This window comes from Halichoerus grypus, chromosome 9 (genome assembly GCF_964656455.1).
Source record: "Halichoerus grypus chromosome 9, mHalGry1.hap1.1, whole genome shotgun sequence".
NCBI classification, from domain to species: Eukaryota; Metazoa; Chordata; class Mammalia; order Carnivora; family Phocidae; genus Halichoerus; species Halichoerus grypus.
Window position 1 is genome coordinate 43,899,057 of NC_135720.1, and position 25,485 is coordinate 43,924,541.

The 25,485-nt window shown below is 38.3% G+C and overlaps 1 protein-coding gene across 3 annotated transcripts in view; it reads right to left on the reverse strand.

Annotated features, from left to right (window-relative positions):
* SLC35F1 (solute carrier family 35 member F1) overlaps positions 1 to 25,485 on the reverse strand; it is a 384,542-nt gene that overhangs the window by 256,294 nt on the left and 102,763 nt on the right. The window contains exon 1 of one of the 3 annotated variants that reach the window (XM_078054805.1): positions 21,731 to 21,996. The exons of the other annotated variants lie outside the window; for them this stretch is intronic. Within the exon in view, the coding sequence (XP_077910931.1) occupies positions 21,731 to 21,813 (83 nt within the window). The 5' untranslated portion in view covers positions 21,814 to 21,996. Of the gene's footprint in view, positions 1 to 21,730; positions 21,997 to 25,485 lie in introns of those variants that run through there. 3 annotated transcript variants of the gene reach the window in all.

The following is a 25,485-nucleotide window of genomic DNA, read 5'->3' on the forward strand; positions in this document are numbered from 1 at the left end:
TTTTTACTTTTTAATAATTTATTTTCCTTTTAACTACCAGAGTTGAAAATTTCTCTTATTTATCTTTTTTTAAAAAACACATAAGCATCACACTCATTACATGTATAATTAGAAATTTACTCAATTATTCAGTGAAGTACTGAGCAATAGTCAAGTACAAAGCTGTCAACAGGGCTGGCTCCACAATTGGTACTTGTTAAGAATTGATGCATATTGAATAGAGGAACAAAAAGAAATACACTTGAAGCTTCTTTTTTGGAAAATTAGGTAACATGTTTCTGAGAGAAATGGATTTAGAATGATAATTAAATAGGCACAATTTTTAAATAGGCAATACTCCATAAGTGGTAAGAAGTTGACAAACCAGATAACTAAGAAACTGATTTGGGGGTAGATTTTTACCCTAGAATGCACAAAGTAACATAAAAGAGTCCTTTAATGAAACATGTACAATTTGTCTATAACTTTGATAGTAGAAGGGAAAAATCTTCTAGATGTCAATATACTCATCTTTATAGTTGCTTCTATGCAGAGGTACACCTATTTCACAGAGGTCTTATCAGCCCAAGATGTTTTCTCTGCCCTACAGCTGCCAGGAGTCCCCCACTCATTGTGTTCTCTCTCGTGTCTCTCTAGTCAGGGTCAGCCAGGAATGATAGACACCAGGCCCTGCCTACAGAATCCTTACTTTAATGCCAACCTACTCTTCTTAGGATGAGGGCTAAGCTCCCAAAACAGTCTACAACAAAACCTGGCCTGGTGTGTCCCCACCTTCTTCAGCTTCTGCTCTCCTAACCCCTCTCCCACCTACTGTTCAAGAGAGAATTTCTTTCAGTTCCTCAAGCCTTGGGCTTACTTTTCCCCAGTCCTTTAAATGTGTTGTTCCTTCTGTCTAAAACACTCTTCCTCCCCTTTCTTCCTTTGCCTGGATAATCTGTGTTCTTCCTCAGCTATCACGTTAAGAATTCTCTGGTCCTTGGCCTCTCGCTCACAGCCAGGGCTAGCCGCTCCTCTTTTAGGCCCTCTTTGTCTCTGGACCTCTAACCACTGCACGTACTGCACTGTACTACAATTGGCAGGTTTTGGTTTGGGTTAGTTTGGTTTGGTTTTCTTAATCCCTCCATCAGGTCATGAATTCCTTGAGGACAGGTGCCATCTTGTTTGTTGCTATTATTTCCAGTGCTAGTTGTAAATTTTGATTATTAGAATTGTCCACAGATAAGGGCATTAAAGTAGGTAAGCTCCATTCACTGCAAAGATGGATATTATAGTGGAAGACGTCATGTGTATTTGCTAATCAAGTCTAGGAAAAAAAGAAACATTTGTTTTCAAAGAGGCACAGCTCAGTCTTTGTAGAAATGCTTTATAAAGTTTGCTCAGTCAACTTAATTTTTTATCCATGATAGCATAAAGCCAACTACACAAAGTTCATATCTACTAAAAATTGCTCAAATGCTTCAAAGAAAACCTAATACCCTAGAAATACTTAGTAACTGCAGTCATCCTTCAAGGGCTCAAAGCCTATACAGAGAGCACCAAATTTGTGAGATGAATACACTAGATTTTATGTCTTCAAACATAATTCCCCTTTGAATTTGGAGAGGATGTTATAAATTCTTTGTACCTAACATTTGTAAAGGTAAGAACAATAGAAGAAAAACTGCCACATCCCACCTTGCCGTGTCTACAATAGAACTACCCATCAGTCTGAACTGATGGGATAGCAAAACAGCAGAGTGTTTCAGTAGCTAAAACAGAACTTTTTTTTCAAAGTTTCTCATCTTCCTCTGTTCAGCTGAAAAAAAAATATATGTGTGTAATAATTGTTGGAATCTCTGAGAGTATATCTTTTCCTGGATATTTTCAAAGCTTCCTTAGGGAAATACTTTCAAGTCTCCAGTCTTAGCTTAATAAATGACTTTTCCCTAGGTCCCAGTTGCTCTCACATGAATGAAATCCCTTGAAACTAAAAATGGTATCAGGGAAAAAGTGTTGTTCAGTGTCTAAAATTTTATTTTGGCAACCATTTCATTAAAGAGCCAGAAATTTAAGTGATCCAAAACTTAAGTTTAATTTTAGGTGGGGCAAAGCAAGCTGCTAGTAGGATTTGGGTTTGTCCTTCCCCATGCACTTTAGGTTGGATACAATCAGGGAAACCCAAGGCAATAAGCTACAGTGGCTCAGAGCCAGCCACTCAGATTCAGATACTAGGTCAACCACTTAGCTGCTATTTGGCTGTGAATAAGTCGCAGCTACTGTGTGCTTCGGTATCCTCATACATAAAATGTGGATCATAATGGCACTCATCTCCTTCTTGTACCTTTGAGAAATGAATAGCAAGTAAAACACTTTGCATTGTGTCTAGCCCAGGTGATCAATGGATCAAATGTGGCCCACAAACATCTTTTATTTGATCTTTTCAGATTTATAAAAAAAATGATTTAGTTGCCAATTTAAAAGTTGGGAAAGTTCCCATAAAAAGTGAGATTTCTGACTTCTTGAAAAAGCAAGAGGTTAGATAGCAGGTATGTTCAGCTGATGTCCACCCACATCCCCACTGTGCCCCCCACAGTGTGGAAGGACCTTATGAACCCAAAGCTCCCTACCTCAAGTAATTTCCTTTCCTTTCCTTTCCTAGTTACCATTGCCCACATAGGCCCACAGAAGCATGAATCTGGGGCATGCTCTAAAAAGTCTCTCAGGAGGCTCTCAAAGGTGATTTGGCCTCAGTTGCCCACACTCATAATGAATCTCTTTAAAAAAAAAAAAAAAAAGTCTACATTAAACAACAGTTTAAGGTTCAAAGCAAAATTGAGCAGAAGGCAGATATAATTCCCACAACCCCCTGAACCCACACATGCATAGTCCCCCTATTATTGACACCCCCTACCACAGTGGTACGTTTGTTATAATCGATGAATCTGCACTGACACATTATAATCACCCAGAGTCCACAGTTTACGTTAGGGTTCATTCTCAATGTTGTACACTCTTTGGGTTTGAACAAATGTTTAACAACATCTATCTACCATTATAGTATCATCAGAGAAGTCTCACTGTCCTAAAAGTCTCACTGCCCTAAAAATCTTGTGTTAATACACCATTCACTGGCTTTCATCCCTTCCTGTTCTCACTTCCCCTTTCCCTCACCATGCTTCCTAGGACCCACTCCCAAATAAACTGCCTGTACTCTAATTCCTATCTCAGGATCAGCTTTTGGACAGATCATCGGAGCAATGTCTGGAACGAAATATTTGCAGCTCTCCAACTCCCCATGGACCTCACCACTCATATTACATCCACACAAGCTCTTTCCCTTGGCCCACTGTGTCCATTCAAATGATATGTCAGACTTCGGAACTTAGAATCCAAGAGCCAGACCAACCCTCTTGATTTTATGAAGGAAGCCACTGAGCACAAACAGAAGCAATGACTTGCCCAATTAGATAGAACTTCAACACGGGCTAGAGCCCAAAACGTATGGTCCCTTCTGGCCCCTAATCCAGGACTCCAAGATGCCACAGGTAGATGCCACCTGTCACAGGATTTCTTTGGGCTGATGCTCCCACCTATTTTCTTGTCTTCATCCATTCCAGCATCCTCTTCTTCATTTGGATTTCGAGTGGATGAAGCTTGAGAGAGAGTATTAACTAAGATACAAGCAAGAAGGAGTTGTCTATTTAGCACACACATACATGTCCCCACCCCTTACATTCCCAGAGGGGACGCCTGCTGCTGATTAGGAGCAGAAGAAAAGAGAAGGGTCAGGGGTCCGCCCCTGAGGCAGGACAGTGAGAGATGAGATGAAGCTCTGGAAACTTAGAGGAGAAGAGAGGAAGGAAAATGCCTAGAAATTCTTTGCAATGAGATTAGAAAACAAAATATGATTTCTTTCATATCTCAAAAATCTATCGCTGCATATATTTTCTTATTTAATTCTCACAACTTTGAGATTGGTTGCCATTACCCTCATTTTTCAGATAAGGAAACTAAAGCTAGAGAGGCTTAGCAGCTAAGCACCTACATTCACACAGCTGCGAGATGTTGTACCTGAACTCCAAACCCAAGCCGTTCAACTTCATAGCCCATGCCCAAATCTCTCTGCTACTCTTTGAAAAGGCACTTTGTATTAAGTACTCACATTATGAACTTCACATGTGAAACATCATCTAATTAATTTCTTATTTCCAGAAAGTCAGGATAGACAGGAATGTAAAGAAGTCTCATTAATAGAGCAGATATTGGCTTCTTGGTAACATGAACTTTTGGCCACTATCACAGCTTTACTGGTACTATGCCACGGTCATTACTGAATTTTGAGCAGGGTCAGATCTGAGGCAAGCCAAATTTTACTTTGTAATGAACAGTATATGAAAAGGTATTAAGTTAGTCTAGTGTTAAAAATGTCATAAAGCCAATTCACTTTCCAAAAGGACAAGTGTCTGTAGATCCCTGCATTACTTTAGGAAACAATTCACAGAGTCTTTTAAATGCCTGTGCATTTTAAGTATTTGGCTTAAAGTAACTGAAGTACTTTATAATAGAGCAGGTTTATAACCATCTGGATGAGTCACAGCTCCATGAAAAAGATATTCTGCCTGTCCACCTACCTTCCTCACCAGTTAACTGGTCTCAGAGTCAACCCCAGAGATAACCAATATCTGGAGCAATGAACAAATGATGACAATGTCAAGAGAAGGAGAAAAATCATGTAAGAAAACTTTAGTATCCTTCTCCCATTTACCCAGTAGAAGTCTTACTAGAATAAAGTCATCAACGTCATCCAAAAGCACGCATCTAAACTGCACTTAGACACTGTCTCTTCTATCCTCTTTCTAGAAGCTCACAATCTTACACACTCAGGAAATACCCCGTAAATTCCAAAGACATGGGAGTCAGGTGGGAGGGCTTTTGTGTGGGTGTGATTAGGAAGGGAAAGAGGAATATAACAGCCAGCTTCAGAAATTAAGACAAATAGCTGTGGGAAGTGAATGCCCAAAAGTAAATTTCTGGACTTCAAAGCTTCTAATATCAGTTCAGTTCATGCAACATCCATCAAGAGCTTCTTCTAGGCCAGGCTCTGTGCTGTGCCCTTGAGATACCCCTCCCCACAAACAGCATATATCTAGTGAACTTGATCTTAGACTTCCTTAACTGAAACAACTGACAAATTGTTACGTTCATAGCTAGCAGCCTAGGAACACTTTCTTCTATGTTTTTTCCTTTCTGTTAGCAAAGCATGTCTTACTTCAAAATCTCTTCACTACAAGTAATGCAGCCTTTGATGGATGACACAATCCCAGAATGTGAAATTTCACCAATTCTGACATCACAAAATGAATCATTTAAAGGTGAATTTGCCTAACAAGGATGTCTTTCCCTGAGAGTTCATATTTTGCCTTTAAAAAATGGCATAATAAAATAATTTAAAGTTGTTTCCTTGAAAAATTCTCTTCATATCTGATATATGCAAGAGTTCATCTGGAAGTATTTATTTAAAACAGATTTTTGTACTATATAACATAATAGTACAAAAATGATCACATGAAGAATGTTCATAAACTTCCTTTCTCCCATAGCATCTAATCCCTTCTCCTTCCTAAATTAGAAGGATTACATCTTCTGGAGAGAGATCAATTCTGCTACCTGATAAAGTGCTAAAAAGGAAAATGGGGAGATGGAGAAGAGGTGTGTGACTGGATCAGGGAGAGCAGTTTAAGGTGTGAGGACAGTGGACAAGATGAGAGAGAGGATGTTACAAATGCAGCTATGGGCTATGTATTTTTTATCTTCAAAACACTTCAAAAGGCCTAGATAATTCTCAGTTCTTTTGGCCATTAACTGGTCATCAGTTGGGCTATTCAACTGTGCACCCAGAGACACTGCCCCCGTGGGGCTGAACTAGGTACATCTGAACACGATACGGGCGGAGAGAAAGAGAAATGCTGCCAGAGCTCCCGACAGAGCTGCTCAGCTGTTGGTGACTCAAGGAACACTTCCCCAGATCCAAAGGGAAAAGCCCTGGAGAAGGATTTCGAGCTGGTATCATGGATGTAAATTGTTCAGAGAAAGAAGGAAAAACAAAGCGAGAGAAAAGAATTGTTTAGGCGCAGGGAAAAGAAGGGAAGATCAGGTGGTAGGAAAGGGCAGAAGGTTGAGGAGAGAACATCCTTGACAGAAACTCTAGTGCAGAAGAGGGTCCTCACAAATAGGTAAGCAGTCCATAATTGCTACAAATGACAGGCAAAGTGAGCGCCCACATTAGCCACGTGGGTCTGAAGCTTCTAGACTGAACTGAAGGGGGCACCTGCTCTGTGGCTGCCAAGTGCTTTTCTTCCACATCCCTGCAGGCGCTGCCCTGCACCCCGTTGGGGGGCATCCTGGCTTCAGTCAGCGTGGGCCAGTTCACCACACTGGGGTCAATCAAACGATCCACTGACAGTCCCCTCTGCCCTCCTCCATCAGTAATCACCACGGACTTGTCAAAACCAAGGGGAACAGGTCATATTCTGTACAGACAATAGAGAAAATCAAATTCCCCTAAAAAGCCTGATGTAAAAGCAATTCTAAAAGCAGTGGCAGAGAGAAAAACATTTTTTTTTCTGTAGACCCGAGCAAAGGACTTTAGGATTCTTCTTCACGCCTACCTGGTAAAGTTGACAAAGGTCAGAAAGTTAAATTTTCTAAATATACATAGGTGTACATACATTTTAGAAAAGAAAGACTTAGTGTGAGAGAATATGTCTAGCACCCTCAATCCCAGATTTGTATAGAAATACACAATAAAATAGAAGAACATGGGGAAATCTACATTCGTTCACTCATCTGTTAAATATTTATTGAAATTTTACTATGTACTAATCACAGCTCTAGATACCAGGTAAACAGTTGAAAATAAGCCAGACATGGCCCCTCCCTCCTTTTTCTACCTGAAATCTTGAAGAGGTATCACTTCAGCCACAAAGTGCCATCACCTTCTGCTATGTAAACTGCGAGCAGAGTCCATTTAAGGAAAATGTAAAGACCCATTCAAAACTCTCCTCTGTGAGACAAGATGCTGGTAAGACTTACCCACTCATCCTGACTTAAATGTGAAGGTGAACACATGTAGAAAGCCAGGCTGGCACTTAACCACTGAGCTTAGTTAACGTTCCATTAGTGCACAGAGGCCCAAAAGAATAGTTAAGCAACTTGTTAAAAAAGGATCATCAATGCTACAATTCTATTTATTTATACTTTAATATATATTTATTGAGCACCTGTTAGGAACAGATCATGTGGGTACTGCTAAGAAGCATTTGGAAAAGTGAACTGCATGATTCTGTTCTTTTATGGCCAACATTCTACCCAGTGAGATAAGGCGTCCTTATAAAATAGAGTATTAGCCACACAGGACACACATCTACAGCTGCCAACTGAGTTATAAACTCAATAAGGGGAAATAGGTATCTTGGGTGTGCTGTAGTAACTTTCAGTATAACCTTTTCAAAATGGAACTGATTATCTCTCCTTTAACCATGCTCCTCCTCTTCTGCTTACTATTTCAGTTAATGGTGGCAACTTTCACCCAAACCAGCTCTTCCAAAGCTCTGCTTTCCCCATATGTTCCCCCATTCAATTGGTCACCAACATTGGTAGTTTCTAAGCAGAACCATCCCTTAAATCCTGCCCCTGCTATTCATCCACTCTGTCATTGACTAAATTCAGGTCTCTATTATCATTCATTTAGACTATTTCAGCAGACCAATATGGCCTCCTATCTTCTTTCTATCCCTATCTAAGGTCATCCTCCATACTGCCACCAAGTAACATTCTAAATTTCTTTTCCTTGCTGTCCATATAAAGTCCAAACTCTTTGGTAAGGCATGGAAGGCCGTATATAACCTCCTGTAACTTCATGCCCAAGTGTTTGGTAATCATCCCAGACCCTTCACCGTTACTCAGACTCGCAATACTTACTCATGTCTTGATGTCTTTGCATATTCAGACACAAGGTCTGAAATAGCCTTCCTTAACTTCCCCACACAGCAAACTCCTACTCATCCTTTGAAACTCTACTCATGTCTCTGTGAAACACCAACCTCATTTCTGCCTTGAGGCCTTTTTCCATTGCTGTTTCCTTTGCTTACAAGATCCTCTAAGGGCAGTTAGTGTTAAGGTAAAATACAGTCTATTCAAAGAGGCCTTTCTCTGTCCCCGTCTCTGATGGGCTTTAGGCTCATGCTCTCTAGTAGAACCCTTGCTTTACTCCTTCATACTGGTCATCACTCTTAGAAATTTGTATTTATTTATTTACTTGATTTTTGTTGAAATTAATTCAGTTACTTCCACCACTATAACCTTCATCAAGTTTTGCAGATTCTAAATTAATGGTAACAGGGCGCCTGGGTGGCTCAGTTGGTTAAGCGACTGCCTTCGGCTCAGGTCATGATCCTGGAGTCCCTGGATCGAGTCCCGCATCGGGCTCCCTGCTCAGCAGGGAGTCTGCTTCTCCCTCTGACCCTCCCCCCTCTCATGTACTCACTCTCTCTCATTCTCTCTCTCTCAAATAAATAAATAAAATCTTTAAAAAAAATAAATAAATTAATTAATTAATTAATTAATGGTAACATTTTTTTTTAATTTAGTTAGTATTCTAATATTCTTATAAAAGCACAGAGCAGGGGTGCCTGGCTAGCTCATTCAGTGGAGCATGCAACTCTTGATCTCAGGGTTGTGCGTGTGAGCCCACGTTGGGTGTAGAGATTACTTAAAAAAATAAAATCTTAAAAAAAATAAGCACAGAGCATACTCATTTAGGCCTTTTCATATTTTCATAACACCAGAAAAAGTCAGAAGAGCAACTAAATCCAACTTGTATTTACACCCCTGAACTAAAATAAGTACAATTTAAAATAGACCTAGCTGTTTAAATTTAGTAAAACAAATATTTATACTCATAATAGTTTAGATTTCTTCTGTCAGATAATTTTGTCTAATTTTTAGATTTTGGGCTTGTGGAAATGCAACACCCACACTCAGGACACAGACACAAAGACTTCTGTCAAATAACTATATGATTAATTTGAAAGGTGACTGAATTAATTTAGGCCATACATGTCACTTTGGGGCAAATATGCAAAATGATGAGCTTAGATTAATAACCTTTAATGTCCTTCAGCCGCAAATTTCTAAGATTTTATCCTGTGCTGATGCCTTTGACTATGAAAACATTGTCTACTGTCATGATAAAAAATATTGAAATGCTTCTAGAACTATGGCTGGTACTCATACTGCCCCATCACTGTTTTGTTCTTGATAGAAGTAACTTTCTTCTTTATTAATAAAAGTATACTGGATAATTTCCAGATCTGCCACAGCAATGTAATGTCTTTACAATCAATCCCTCCACGTTGATTATGCCTATAAACTCTGGAAAAGCCACGACAGCAACAACCCAATCTGAGATCTCTGAAAAGTAAAGAGAAAGAAAGGAAGAGCAGCCAAAACTTGGAGAAACAATTAGCATGGAGATTAGCTTCCCAAGTATATTTTTCTTTTGCAACTTTGCCCTAAGGGTGGAACCCAGTCACAGAGCAGCTGCTCAGTGTAGGCAGCTAAAACTCTAATAGAAACTCTGCCACCTTTCTAGATACAGGGAAAGGAGCCCCAGTGATCAGAGAGAGGGGAAGGAATCCCAGAGGGTAAAAAGACAGAGAAGGAAACCCTAATTCTGTGTAAGACCACACAGGTATAGACCTAAAGCAGCATAGTGAAGGCTTAGAGAACTGAACTGAGATTTGAACCACTGGAGACAAAAAGCAAGATAGAAGTAATCAAATTGATTGCCTACTAAAACCAAAACATTCTTCAGAGGATTACAACAGAACCTTCAGTTTCTACAAGGTAACATTCACAATGTGTATGGTATAATCAATAATTACTTGACATACAAAGAAGGAAGAATATGTAACCCAGTCTGAAATAGAAAAGGCAATCAACAGAAGCCAATCCCGAGATGACTCAGATACCATATCAAAGACACTAAAATAGGTACTATAATTCTGTTACATAAAGAAAAAGGAAAATAAACTTGAAATAAATGAAAAAAAGGGGCGCCTGGGTGGTTCAGTCGTTAAGCGTCTGCCTTCAGCTCAGGTCATGATCCCCGGGTCCTGGGATTGAGCCCCGCATTGGGCTCCCTGCTCCTCGGGGAGTCTGCTTCTCCATCTCCCACTCCCCCTGCTTGTGTTCCCTTTCTCTGCTGTGTCTCTCTCTATCAAGTAAATAAATAAAATCTTAAAAAAAAAGAAATAAAAAAAAAGAAAATCTCAACAGAGAAATAAAAACTATAAAAAGAACCAACTGGATATTTTTCAATTTAAAAATACAATACCTGAAAAAGTTTTTAAATTACTGATAGACTTAACAGCAGAGAAGAAAGGCAGAGAACTTTAAAATGGATCAATAGAAATTATTCCATCTGAAGAACAGAGAGAATGTGGAATGAAAAAAAGAAAAAGCATGAACAAAGTCTCAGACATTTGAGACAATATAAAAGATCTAAGATATTTTTAATTGGAGAAATAGATGGGAAAGATATTGAGGCGGGAAAGATATTGAGGCACGAAAAATGGCTGAAAACCTCTCAAATTAAGTAAAAGATACAGACTTACAGATTCATGAAACTCAGTGAATAAACAAAATAAATTAAAAGATACTATGCCTAGATACATCATAATCAAGCCGCTGAAAACTGAAGAAAAAGTCTTGAAATGAGCTAGAGAACAATGACACATTATATACAGGGAATAAATATTTGAATAGTCATGGAATTTCCATCAGAAACTATAGAGGTCAGAAGACAGTAGAACAACATCTTTAAAGTGCTGAAATAAAAAAGCTGTCAAGTCAAAAATCCATATACAACAAAAATATCATTCAGGAATAAAAGCAAAAGAAAATAATTTTCTATAAAAGCCTAAGGAAGCGGTGCCTGGGTGGCTCAGTCATTAAGTGTCTGCCTTCAGCCCAGGTCATGATCCCAGGGTCCTGGGATCAAGCCCCGCATCAGGCTCCCTGCTCTGCGGGAAGCCTGCTTCTCCCTATCCCACTCCCCCTGCTTGTGTTCCCTCTCTCGCCGTGTCTCTTTCTGTCAAATAAATAAATAAAATCGTTAAAATAAATAAATAAAAGCCTAAGGAATCTAAGAAAAAAATCTATTACAGCTAATTAGTTTAGCAAGGTTGCAGGTTATAACATCAATACACAACAATTTTTTTCTATACACTAAAAATAATAATTCAAAAATGAAATTAAGAAAACAATTCCACTTAAAATAGATTCAAAAAGAATACAATATTTAGGACGAAATTTAACAAAAGAAAATACATGTAGGAAAACTACAAAGCATTTTTGAAAGAAATTAAAGAAGACCTTAATAAATGTAAAGACATCCCATGCTCTTTGATTGGAAGATTTAATAATGTTAAATGCAGTACTCCTCAAATTGGTATCTATAGATTCAAACAATCTTGATCAAAATAAAGACATTTTCAGATAAAGGAAAACTAAGGAAATTTTTGCCCAGAGTCCTCCTTCTTTACGAGAAATACTAAAGAAAGTTATTCAGGCAGAAGAGAAATAATATTAGAAATTTGGTTCTTTAACAATAAAGAAAAAATATCAGAAAAATATCTATGAACATATAAAAGACTACAGACTTCTCCACTTAAATTCTTTAAAATGGTCTAACTGCTTTAAGTAAAAAAAAAAAAAAAAAAGTAAGATTTTTTTTTTCCAGTAGGCTTTCCATGCATGTAGATAGAATATATACAGCAACCACAGTATGAAAAAATAGCAGGAGGGCATGGTGATGGTATCTATTTGGTTGCAAATTTCCCTATTTTACCGAAAGTGGTACAATATTAACTCTCAGTAGACTGAAAAAAAATTCAAAGACATATAACCAAAAGCCACTAAATAATTTAAAATCAAATACCAAAACATATTCAAATAATCCAAAAGAAGGAAGGAAAGGAAGAACAAAGGAACAACAAGCAGGAGAATACACAGAAAAAAAAAATGATAAAAGGTAAAGCCATATCCCCAAAACTGTCTAAGATTATGTTCAGTGCTAATGGTCTAAGCTCTCCAGTTAAAAGGCAGAGACTGGAGAGTAGATAAAAAGCAAGACTCAAGTATATACTCCTAAAAGAAATATACTTTAAGTATTAAAACATATAAAGGTTGAAAGATAATGCATGGAAATATATTTATAATATTTAAAGATTTACTATATGAAGGCTGAAGGTGCTCTCTTAATATCAGGTAAAATAGACTTCGAGGGGCTCCTGGGTGGCTCAGCTGGTTAAGTGTGTGCCTTCGGCTCAGGTCACGATCTCAGGGTCCTGGGATGGAGCCCCACATTAGGCTTCCTCCTCAGTAGAGAGCCTGCTTCTCCCTCTCCCTCTGTTGCTCCCCCTGCTTGTGCTCTATGTCTCTCTTGTCAAATAAATAAATAAAATCTTAAAAAAAAAAAAGGACTTCGAGACAAAATGTATTACCAGACATAAAGAGAGATGTTTCATAATGATATAGGTAGAATTCACCAGAAAACAACAATTATAAATATGTAAGTACTTGATAATAGAGCTTCATAATACAGGAAATTGAAATTAACAATTAAATGAGAATCAAGCCATTCCAAAATCATAGATAGAGGTCTATCACCCCTTTCCAGCACGTGATAGAACAACCAGACAAAAGAAGATCAGCAAAGACATAAAAGACCTGAACAACACTATCTTGACTTAATTGATATTTATAGACTACTACATCCTACAATAGTAGCATATACCCTTTTTTTCAAATGCATATATGCACTTACCAAGATAGACCACAGACTGAGATTTAAAACAAATCTTAAGAAATTTGAAAGGATAAAAATCATACAAAATATGTTCTCTGACCACAACCAAATTAAATAGAAATCAGTATTATTATGATACCTAAGAAAACCTCAAATATCCAGAAATTAAACCACATTTCTAAGTGATGGATAAACATCACAAGGGAAATCATAGAGTATTTTCAACTACATGACAAAAAAAAAAAAAAAAAACCCACAACATATCAAAATTTGTGGGATACAGCTCAAGTTGTGCTCATAGGAACACTTATATGCTGGTATTAGAAAAGAAGAAAAAACGAAAATAAATAACCTAAGATTCTACCTTAAGAAGCTAGAGAAATAAGAGTAAAGTAAATTCAAAATAAGAAAATAACAAAGGTAACAGCAGAAATAAATGTAACAGAATATAGGGAAACAATAGAGAAAATTAACAAAGCCAAGAGTTGGCTCTTTGAAAAGATCAACAAAATTGACAAATTTCTAGCAGCAATGAATAAGAAAAAGGAGAAAGAACAGAAAATGGGAAAGATGTGTCAACACACATCTTACAGACATTATAAGATGATGAGAGAATACTAAGAACAATTTTATGCCAACCAATTTTACAACTCCGATGAAATGGACGGATTTCTTGAAAGTTACAACTCAGCAAAGCAGACACAAGAAGAAACAGAAACTGAATAGCCTTGAATCTATTAAAGAAATTGAATTCCTTATCACAAATTGTTCCCCAAAGAGAACTTCAGGCCCAAGTGGTTTTCCAACAAATTCTAAGCAACATTCAGGGAAGAAATAATGCCAATCTTACACAAACTTTTTCAGACAATAGGAGTATGAGATACTGATCAACTCTTTTTTTCTTTTCTTTTTTTTTTTTAAAGATTTTATTTATTTATTTGAGAGAGAGAGAGAGAGAATGAGAGAGAGAGCATGAGGAGGGGAGGGTCAGAGGGAGAAGCAGACTCCCCGCCGAGCAGGGAGCCTGATGTGGGACTTGATCCCGGGACTCCAGGATCATGACCTGAGCCGAAGGCAGTCGCTTAACCAACTGAGCCACCCAGGCGCCCTGATCAACTCTTTTTAAAATACCAGTATATCCCACTACAAAATCTGAGTAAGAAGATAATAACTTATATCTTCATGAAGTTGTAAAATTAAAATTAAAAAGTGGAGCCCTATGTACCCTCGTGACAAAGTCTTGGACCATACAGAAATGACTTTTGCTACTGAAAGGCCTCCAAGGACCTGATTATAATACAGCCTTGGGTAAAACATACAGTATCAACATACTCCCTAGATAATTATCTAATCATTTTGTTTGGTAGCAGAGAAACTACAGCCCACCGGTCAAATCCAGCTCAGGCCTGTTTTTGTATTGCCTGCAGGCTAAAAAACAGTTTTTACATGTTAAAAATGTTGTTAAAAAAAGAAGTAACAGCATCTATGTGGGGCCTGCAGGGCCTAAAATATTTAGTCTTTGGCCTTAGCAAAAAAAAAAAAAGTTTGCTATCCTTGTTAGAGTAACAGGTTTATGACAATAAGCAATTACATTATTCCACTCTCAGAAGGAGTGGGTATGCAAAATGCTCAGAGACCAAGACATATGCCAGTCCTCCTGTTCTCTACCCTTCACTTAGCACCTGACTCATTCATTCTTTCAATAAGTATGTAGGTGAGCCCTAATATATATGAGTCACCTTACCATTATATCTGCAATATAATGATGTACAAGATAGGCAACCCAGCCCTCAATGAGCCTATGGGTTCTACAGAAGAGATTTCAATGTTTATTCAATGAATGACTCAATGATTCCAGCATGGTTTTAGCAGAGCCATGTGGTAACAGTGATTACGTTAGCCCAGCACACCTTCCCCATCTTTTTGCTGCTGGGGCTTACTTTGCACTCTGCATTGGATTCCATGCTCCTCTGGGCCTGAGGTTTCTCGCCATTCTAATACAGAGATAATAACACACTTCGTGATAAAAGATGAAAAAGTTAATGTGAATGTATAGGACGCAAATTTAAGATTTTATTGCAGTCTTGTGTCTTCCTCAGTTGGAGGTTTCAAAATTGCTAATCCTTCTCTCAAATTGAAACTCTTTCTTAAATCTCATATTTAAAATAAAACGAACACAGTTGAACATTAGGGAAAGATAATGCCTAGGTGGTTTTGTTAATACATCCAAAAATAACTGCCTATTTTCAAGTTAATGTAAAAATCTCCAAATCCAAAGGATATGCAGCTTAATGTGTTAAAAAGCATTAGCTAACATTTACTTAGCCACTGATAATTATTTGGGTTCTAAATCCAGAGGGTATAAGAGAGATTGTGAAAAGGAGTTGAGGGCAGCATTAATACGGGTAGAAAATACAACGTTATTCAACAAAACGCAACTGAGGGTATTTTCTGGACAAAGTTGTTGGAATCAATTATTTATTTCATCAGATAAAAAAAATTTGGTGGAGGGAAGACCCAATAGAGGGAACATGTATGCGAGAGTGCTGAAAAAGTTAATGATGTTCATAAAGCAACGTGGTGACCAAAATAATCAGAGTGACTTGAGTTGCAGCGATGTCACCAAAGAGAAAAGAGAAAGAAGACTAATGGTGTATCACTTGCAAGCCCCAGTTCCCAGGAGAAGTGCACACATTTGAGAAAGGTGAGAAAAGCCAAACACAAGTGATTGTTAAGATGCAAGAACTTAATTGAAGGGAAAGGATTTAAAATTACCTAAAATACAGATTGAAGGAATCAAGGTCAAGAAACTAACTGAGTTGGCTCATGAAAGGTATTTAATAAATCAAGACCTTTAAAGCCAATAGTTTTTCTGGGTTAAAGGAGAGCATGATAACAAATTACAGCCTAGGGAAAAGAAGTAGACTGAATAATATCATATAGCTTTTTTAAAAAATACCAGCAACAACCTTCCTAATAATCATTTTTATTACACTGGGATCACTTATAATGGTTAAATCAGGCTGGGGGAGAAACAACCCCCCCACCGTATATAAGTTATTTAAGGTTTGATTCCTATTCTTACTTCTAGAGCCAAAAAGCGGAAGAGAAAAGAAAGATGGCAGGAGGGACAGAAAGGGTAGAGATGTTTGAAGCTGAGGCATCTATTCTCCACTTCCTTGAGCACAGAGATGGGGACACCCTCATGTGTCCAGCCCCACGCACAGTGTCTGACATAGAGAAATCATTAATCAAGGTTTCTGAAATAAATACAATGATTAAATTAATGAAAAATGGACAAACCTACACTTTGGTCATTACAGCTGTAAAATGACCCTGTTGTCACCCTCCTTCTGTTCTCTTTCATTTCTTTTCTATGTTAAAAATTCGATGATTATAGAAATCAGACCTTAAAACATGAATAAAAACTTTGCTCAGGTGGATTGCAAAGATGAATAATGAAAGAAACTAAATGTCTCTGGGTTTATTGGGCTAAATTAAGCATCCAATTTTAATACACTGTGAAACAGTTTACACACACACACACACACGCACACTCAAATGCTTCCTCCCAAATAGCTATTTAGATAAGAACTCCCACCATGCTTTATTTATAAGATTTTAGAGTATTCATTCATCATGTACTCATTTGAAGCAGCCTCAGACTAACCAACTGCTATAATAATTCTTTGCTCCAGCAGAACTTCCCAGCAGGTCCATCTAAACAATTGGGAACCTCTACCTCAAAGCTGTGTGAATCCTCCGCTGAAAGTAATAATCTGTAAATTAGCTAACATTATGGTAGACCTCATACCTGGCCTCAAAAGTAATATTTTATGCAAAAATAACTTCTAGTTTAAGACATATATTTACTTAAGAATTACTACTAAGTGTTAGAAGCAGGGAAAAAGAAACCAAGCTTTCAAAAAAAATCATTAAGTGTGAACAGGTGCATTGTGAATCACACCTGCCTCAAAAACATACTAACTTTTCACTTCTCATTTCACTCCATTTAAAAATAAATTCCACGTTGACTGTAACAAATGTACCACTCTGGGCTAATAGTGGGAAAAGTTGTGAGTATGTGGGGAACAGGAGGTTATATGGGAACACTCTGTCCTTTCTGGTTGGTTTGTAGTGAACCTAAAACTGCTCTAAAAAAAGAGAGTAAGAAAGTAAGTAAATAAATAAATTCTAAGGACTTGAATGTTTTACATGCTATCATGAAAAAAATTAAGACCTACTTAGAGGACATTCATTTTCCAAGAGTGAGACAGGGAATGACACTATTATTAAAGATAACAGACTGTTTCTTAAAATACAGATATGAAGAAAGCCTCAAATGGCGAACAGCTCTATATCACCAGGGATCTCTAATTTTATAAATCCTAGTTGGGAAAATCTCAGGCAACTAGGCTGATTGTTTGGTGTGCAACTCCTAAATATAGGGGATGGCTGTTTTTTCCACCCCCTCCTCTCTATCCCCAAAGATCTTCACATTCTTCCTTTATTACTCCCAGTCTCCTCTATGTACCTCAACAATTCTCTCCTGTTTTGGGCCTCCTTAGCCAAACTGTGGCATGCTCTACTCGGCTTCTACCTGTTTCTCCGAAGCCACAAAAATGATGCTCTGCTCTTCCATAATGGGTCGGAGCGGACAGCATTCTGGCCAAGGCTATTCCTGTGGCAATGGACCACCGGCCGCCATCAGGAGAAGGAGCAATGGAAGATGCTGACCCGCTGACACCGACAGGAAACACAAACCGCAAACGCATACTGGACCGTGCAGGTCAATGCCTCGGTCCCAGCCACTGACACCACCAAAGCCCTGCCAGAAAGACCTGCAGACATCCACCTCTTACCACATCTCCTACAACTGTTCTCTTCTCGCCTTACTGTCCTTGTTCTACAAACATGTGAGGCCACTCTAGCCCCTGCAGCTTGGCGTTCGGAATGTGAGTCCCCCAGAGGAAGCATGGTTTTGCTTCCTCACCTCTTTCTAATCTTTAATACATCATCTTCCCCTCAACACCCTTCAAATTGACCTCTTAACACATTTATCCCCTTTCTTTACTTTTATCCATAATACATCACACTTAATGTGTGCTATAAACTTATTTTCTCTCTTCCCTCACTAGAAGGGAAGAAAGGAAGAGGGATACAAAGCCCAGTACATAGGAAAAGCTGCATATTATAGTTCCCCCTTTTTTTTAATTTAAATTCAATTAGCCAACATGTAGATCATTAGTTTCAGATGTAGAGTTCAATAATTCATCAGTTGCATATAACACCCAGTGCTCATCACATCACGTGCCCTCCTTAATGCCCACACCCAATTACCCCAACCCCTGACCCACCTCTCCTTCTGCAACCCTCAGTTTGTTCCCTATAGTTAAGAGTCTCTCATGATTCGTCTCCCTCTCTGATTTTCTTCCCATTCAGTTTTCCCTCCCTTCCCCTATGATCCTCTGTGCTGTTTCTTATATTCCACATATGAGTGAAACAGTATGATAACTGTCTTTCTCTGATTGACTTATTTCGCTCAGCATAATCCCCTCCAGTTCCATCCACGTCGATGTAAATGGTGGATATTCATCCTTTCTGATGGCCCAGTAATTCGCATGAGCATGTGGAGGCTGTCAAGTGTCATAAAAAAGAGGCATTTTAAACTTTTTCAGTCAGGAAGTGTTTTTAACTTTAACTTTTGTAAACATAATATTTTCTCTTGTAGCATTTATTAATAGCCGTCAGAACATACAAGCCGGGACACACGAAAACATAACGTCCCTGTTTCCTTTCTCCTTTATTCTTTCTCCTTCATCCCCACAATTCTTTAAGGTCACCAAGGTCATAAAACAAATATAACTGCCCTTTGTGGATCCTCATTCCGCTTGATCTCTACCCTATATATCTAAGTACTTCCTGAAGCATCTCCATCTGTTTACCTGCCACTGGTTTTGTTCCCTCTGCTACTTCTCTGAACACTCTTGGTTCCCTCAGTTGCTTCTTATCTGCCCTTTAATTTTTAATTATATGCACCTCCTGAAGTTAAGTTCTTATTTTTCTTCTTTCGCTTTTCTTCTCCTTGGAGAGGCTGATCTTATATTTTCTTCTTTTTTAAGATTGATTAATTTATTTTAGAGAGAGAGAGAGAGTGGGTACATAGAGGAGTGGGGTGGGGGGAGGGGCTGAGGAAGAGGGAGAGAGAGAATCTCCAGCAGACTCCCCGCTGAGCGAGGAACCCAACACAGGGCTCTATTCTAGGACCCTGGGACCATGACCTGAGCCAAAATCAAGAGTTCGACACTTAACCTACTGAGCCACCCAGGTGCCCCTGATCTTATATTTTTAAGTTTCGCTTCCGTAATTATCCTCAAGACTCTAACGTAAACCCTGAATTATATTTCCAAAGATCAACTTAGATATGGTCAATTGCTACCTTTTGCAAAAGAACATAGTTTTTAAAAAAAAAAAAACCTATATCCTCATCGTCTTAAACTATATTTTCATCCCAAACTCCTTTATTTCTGCCACTAGACACACCATTTTCCCTGTTCACCAGACTTTTAATGTTGGAATTTATCCCTCATGTCTGCTGCTTTTTTTTCCCCCCATCCTCCCTCGCCCTCATCTGTTAGTGTTCTCATCCTTTGCACATTCTCTCAGATGGTTACTTTGTTCTTTGGGCCCCTTCTCTTCTTCCATTCTTCCATGGAATATAAAAACAACACGACCGACCCCCTGCATCAGGTGTGGTAGCTCTGCTACCAACCAACCCTCCCTCCTTCCTCATTTGCCCCACGTATCCAAGCCAGACTTCACTCCTGCATCTACCTGCTTACTCCACTGTATGAATCATCTCCACTTCCTTCAGTTTTCCACAGACACCCTGCTATCTCTCCATTGACTTATTTTTGCTGATCTCACTAGACTCTCTCCAGAGTTTCCCAGTCTTTTGGAAAAGACTGAAAATGAAAGATAGAAACAATTGCACAAAGAGAGTCTCATTGATGTTGATTATAATAGGGAAGAAGAAAAAAGCATACCGGACACAGGGAAAACACAGCGCTTATCTCCTAAAGGAGTTTTGTCTCCCAGTTGGTATATTACAGTCAAACTCTGTTATATGCATTAACACAATACAGCCAGCCATTGTATACAAGAAAATTAAAAATTCCAGGACATATTTTGGATTTTGCATTTGAATATAAAATCTAGGAATTCAAAAATAAATTTTTAATAAAACCATACCGTGGTACCACATCAAACAAAATTAACTCAAAATGCACCACAAAACTAAACCTAAAAATAAAACTTCCAGAAGAAAACATAAGAGAAAATCTTTGTGATATGCTTGGGTTGGGCAAAGAATTCTTCGAAAAGACAGAGTGTGAACCATAAAAGAAAAAATATAAATTGGACTTTATCAAATCAAAAAGCTTTTGCTCTTTGAAAGACATTGTTAAGAGAATAAAAAGACAAGCCACAGACTTGGGGAAAAAAAAATTGCAAAACACACATGTGATAAAAAGCTTGTATCTAGCATAGATGAAAAACCCTTATAGTCCAATCAATAAGAAGACAAATAGCCCAATTTTAATTTAAAAAAAAAAGGAGGGCAAAATATTCACCAGTCACTTTGCCAAAGAAGAAACACAGATGGTCAATAAGCCAAGGCAAAGAGACTTAATGTCATTTACTTATTAGAGAAAAGCAAAATAAAACTACAATGAGATACCGTGGGTGAAAATTAGAAAGAATGACCACACCAAGAGTACTTGGTGAAATGTGGAGGAACTAGAACTCTCCTACGCTGCTGGTGAACACAAAGGAGTACTGCTCCTGTGAAAACAGTGTGGCCCTTTCTTACCAAGTTAAACAAATTCTTACCATATGACACAGCAATCCCACCCTTAGTATTTACCATAGATGAAAGATAATACGTCCAGGCAAAGGTCTGCATATGAATGTTTATAGCAGCTTTCACACAACTGCCGAAAGCTGGAAACACACAAATGTCCATCAACTGGTGAATAGGTAAACAATAGAACAAAAACTTCTGTGATAAAAAGGAATGAACTGCTGATGCATGTGTCAGCAAGAATGAATCTCGAAGCATTAGGCTAAGACAAGCCAGACACAAAAGGCTACATACTGTATGATGCTATGTATATCCTATTTGTTTCATTCTAGGAAAACCAAAGACAGAAATCCAATCAGCAGTGGCCAGGGGCTGGTGGTAGGAAAAGGGACTGACTATAAAAGGGCACCAGAAAACTTCTGGAGTGATCAAATGTACTGTATCTCCCAACTCTGGTCATGGTTAACTTCATACCTAAATAGGGTGAATTTTCTTGCATACAAATTATACCTCAATAAACTTAACTTTAAAGAAATCAAGACTTTAAAAAAAAAACAAACAGAAAAGAGAAAGCAAGTATTTTCTTTTCCTTATCCCAATCTCCTTGTTAATTTCTCCCCCAACCATCTTCATACTGAAAATAATTTCTCAGCATCAGCTTAACGACACACTTTTAAATCTTGCAAATAATAAAAACAAGGTTGAGACTGAGTCTGAAATTTTCCTGCTGCAAACAAAAGAGGAGTAAAAATTTACACTACAAAATTTCAACAACTCTGGGATCCACAAAGAGGTTGTTAACAAAACAAGAAATTGAGCAGGGTCACCAAGAATGATGTCAATATTCTTATTTAATATATCCTAAAGTCAGAATGATTTTTTTCCTTAAAAAAAAAATAACACTCATGAGATTAAATTGAACTCCATCTACAAAAGAAGTATAGCCACCCACTAAACTAAATATACTATTTATAAATCCACACTGAAATTAGCAGTTCCAGTCAAACTGAACCACTTGCCTGGCCCCAGGGTGTTTTCTTTCCGCCTCCGTGTCCTGCTCCCTTTGTTCTGTGCACAGGTCGAACCGTCCTCCCCATCTCATCACCTCTGAAATCGGAATCCGTTCTGTCCTTCAAGGTCCATCTCAGACACTGGTAAGTTCAGGAGCTTTTCAAACATCCTCAGGATGGAAAGTGTTCGCTGCCTTTCATAAACTGCCATTGCCCTTTATCTGCCTCACTCTTACACTTTCTAAATTTCTGTGCTATATTTATATGGGTACTGACATAATTCACCTACTGCATTGCAAGCCGCTAAGGCTGGAGCCTGCGTGCGAGTCACAGTCACACCTCCCACGGCGCCGAGCACAGTGCCTCAAAAAAACAGGTACCCAATAAACATGTGTTGAATGACGGAAAAATTAAATTAGACCTTATTTGGTGCTATCATAGAAAATTTGGTGCAATCACAGAAAATGGCCCATTTGAAAATTTTACTGACCTCTATTTTATTTCAAGGTAATAGACTCACTCTAAATAGAGGATATATTCTGGTGTTTTTTAAAAGTGTATCATACTTGCTTGAAAACTGTTGGGTAAAATATACACAAATTCAACTGAAATTCCCAAAGGCCAAAGCTAAAACACTTTGAGCAACAAAATGAAGTGGTATGAATTATAACCAAAAATATAAAATAAATATCCATGAGTCCATACTGACACAATTACACGATTGGGTAAATAAATGGAAGACAACAGACAATCTCTCATGCAAGGGAATTCCAAATAATTTCTATAGATATTCCACCCTCAAAGAGGTTGATCATAACTCCCACCCCTAAGTGTGGGCTGTGCAGAGTGACTTCCTTCCAAAGAGTATTTTCTGAAAATGGGAGAGGGAGAAATCTGACACTACCTCAGCCAGTAGATGAAGAGTAAGATCAAGGATGACAAGTCAGGGGCGCCTGGGTGGCTCGGATGGTTAAGTGTCTGCCTTCGACTCAGGTCATGATTCCAGGGTCCTGAGATCGAGCCCCGCATCGGGCTCCTGGCTCGGCGTGGAGCCTGCTTCTCCCTCTCCCTCTGCCTCTCCCCCTGCTCATGCTCTCTCTCTCTCTCTGTATCTCTATGTCTTAAATTAATAAATAAAATCTTTAAAAAAAATAAAAAAATAAAAAAGGATGACAAGTCATATTGATAGTATGTACCTTTGATGTAATGTGATGAGAATGACACATTTCCTCTCCAAAACACATAACCCCAGCCTCAACATGAGAAAAACATCAGACAAATTAAAGTAAAAAACCTTCTAGAAAATACCTGACCAAAGCTCCTCAAAAATGTCAAGGTCATCAAAAATAAATATTAAGTCTAAGAAACTGCCACCACCAAGAGGAGTCTGAGGAGATATGGCATCTACAATTAGATGTTAACCTGGACAAGAGTCTGGAACAGAAAACGGACATTAAGGAAAACCATGGAAATCTGAATAAAGGATAGAGTTTAGTTCACAATGATGTATAATTATTGGTTCATTAATTGTAACATACTAATGTGGGATGTCAAAAATAGGGGAATCTGGGTGTGGAGCAAATGGGAGCCCTGTACCATCTTTATAATTTCTCTGTGAAGCTAAAACTGTCTAAAGTTAGAAGTTTATTTATTTTTTAAATACACAAATTTCAAATGTTAAAAAGTTATCCTGGGGGCGCCTGGGTGGCTCAGTCGTTAGGCGTCTGCCTTCGGCTCAGGTCATGATCCCAGGGTCCTGGGATCGAGCCCCGCATCGGGCTCCCTGCTCGGCAGAGAGCCTGCTTCTCCTTCTCCCACTCCCCCTGCTTGTGTTCCTTCTTTCACTGTGTCTCTCTCTGTCAAATAAATAAATAAAATCTTTAAAAAAAATAAAAAGTTATCCTGAAAACAAGAAACGTTTCTAGGCAATAAAGAGTTGTTATATGACAGGAAATTCACCCTATAGAGAAACACATCCCTGGACATATTTTAGCTCAGGGGAAGAGCTGCAGAGGAAGTTTCCAAATACAAGTAAAGTTAATAGTTTTAATATTTACTCTAGGATTCTTGTCTTTAAATGCATCATTTTATTTTATTTTTTTTAAAGATTTTATTTATTTATTTGACAGAGAGAGTGAGTGAGTACAAGCAGGGGGAGGGGCAGGAAGAGGGAGAGGGAGAAGCAGGCTCCCTGTTCAGTAGGGGTGTGGGGCTCCATCCCAGGACCCTGGAATCATGACCTGAGCCGAACGCAGATGTTTAACTGACTGTGCCACCCAGGCGCCCCTAAATGCATCATTTTAAACTTATTGCTTATGATTTCCTTTACCTTAAGTTCACCAAGAAGTAATGTAACTTTATATTGAAAGCCACTGAAAAATGTATGACTTTATTTACAAAGAAATTCACCCTGTGGTCAGCTTTATCAAAAACAAATTCCACATAAGGCAATGATTGATTTCTCTTTTATCCTTCCCCATTCCAAATAAAGGGACACTATATTTAGCTATTAGAATAAAAAAAATGCTTCACGTTCTTAATTTTCACAACTCTCCTTCCAAAATAAACTGAAAAGAAATTTGATACTGGTAAGATCTTAGGCATTTTCCATTGCTAAAATTATAAGCTTTTTTTTTTTTTTCTATCTTAATGAGCTTCCTTGAATAAATTATATCTGTATTGAAGATAGCGTAGTCAAAAGGACAGGGAAAGGGTTGTTTTTTGTTTGGCTGGTTGTTTTTAGGAAGGAAGACAGCAGAGCCTGCTCAGCTGCTCTATGAGTGATCCTCTAGGACCTCTCAAGTCATCTCGCTGACTGATCTGGAGCAAATCAAGGCTCTGGGCCTCAGATTTCTCATTTATAAAATGAAAAGACTATAATTCACAAATCACTTATCTCTCAACTCTATCTATAAAAAAAACTGAAGTCTGAGTATTAACTTCACAATTTGCCTTTCAAATAAGTTATGGCGAGCATGATTCACCAGTAACCCCGTAGCCCCTCAAGGGCAGACTTTGAAATTCATGGAAATAAGGATGGGAGTTTCTATCTCTGAACCAGAAATGGTGCTGCACAAGAGAAAACTCATTGGGGCCAGCACCTCTAATTCAACTTTGATTTCAAAATTTGTTTCCCCTCCCTTGTCTCTGGGAAGAGTCTCCCAAAACTAGAGAGTAGCCTCTCCACAGCACAATGATGCCAGAATTCAGACAGATTCAAAGAGAAGGAAAAAGGAGAAAGGAGAAAGCTTCATATGTTTGAGAGAAGACAGACTGTAAGAAAACTGAGCTTAAGATGATAACCTTAATATTAATATTGCTTGAGAACTCACCAAGGCTGTCACAGACCAGACATTGTGACATAGGACTTGAGTCCCCAGAGATCAGCTTTTCCATTTAAATAGGCACAGATGAATAGTGAGGGTCAGCCCTTAAATATATCATGCCACCAAATTCCTTCTATGCCCACCACTTCCCTCACATCCATCACTTTTATTACCTTAGTTATGTATTTGACAAAAGAAGAGGAAGAAAAAAGATGTTCAAGAGAAATATCCAAATTTTTACTCAATGATTGTGTTCTCCTTGGTCTCTAGATAGTCTCTAGATTCTCCTCATTGCCAGGCCAGCTTCATGAGCATGTGACATGTGCAGTCACACAGGGCGACACACTCAGAAGGGCCCCCGGGGTTGGCTTATGGCTTTCTTGTCACCGTTTGAACTTCACAATTTTTGAACAAGGGGCTCCACATTCTCAGTTTGCA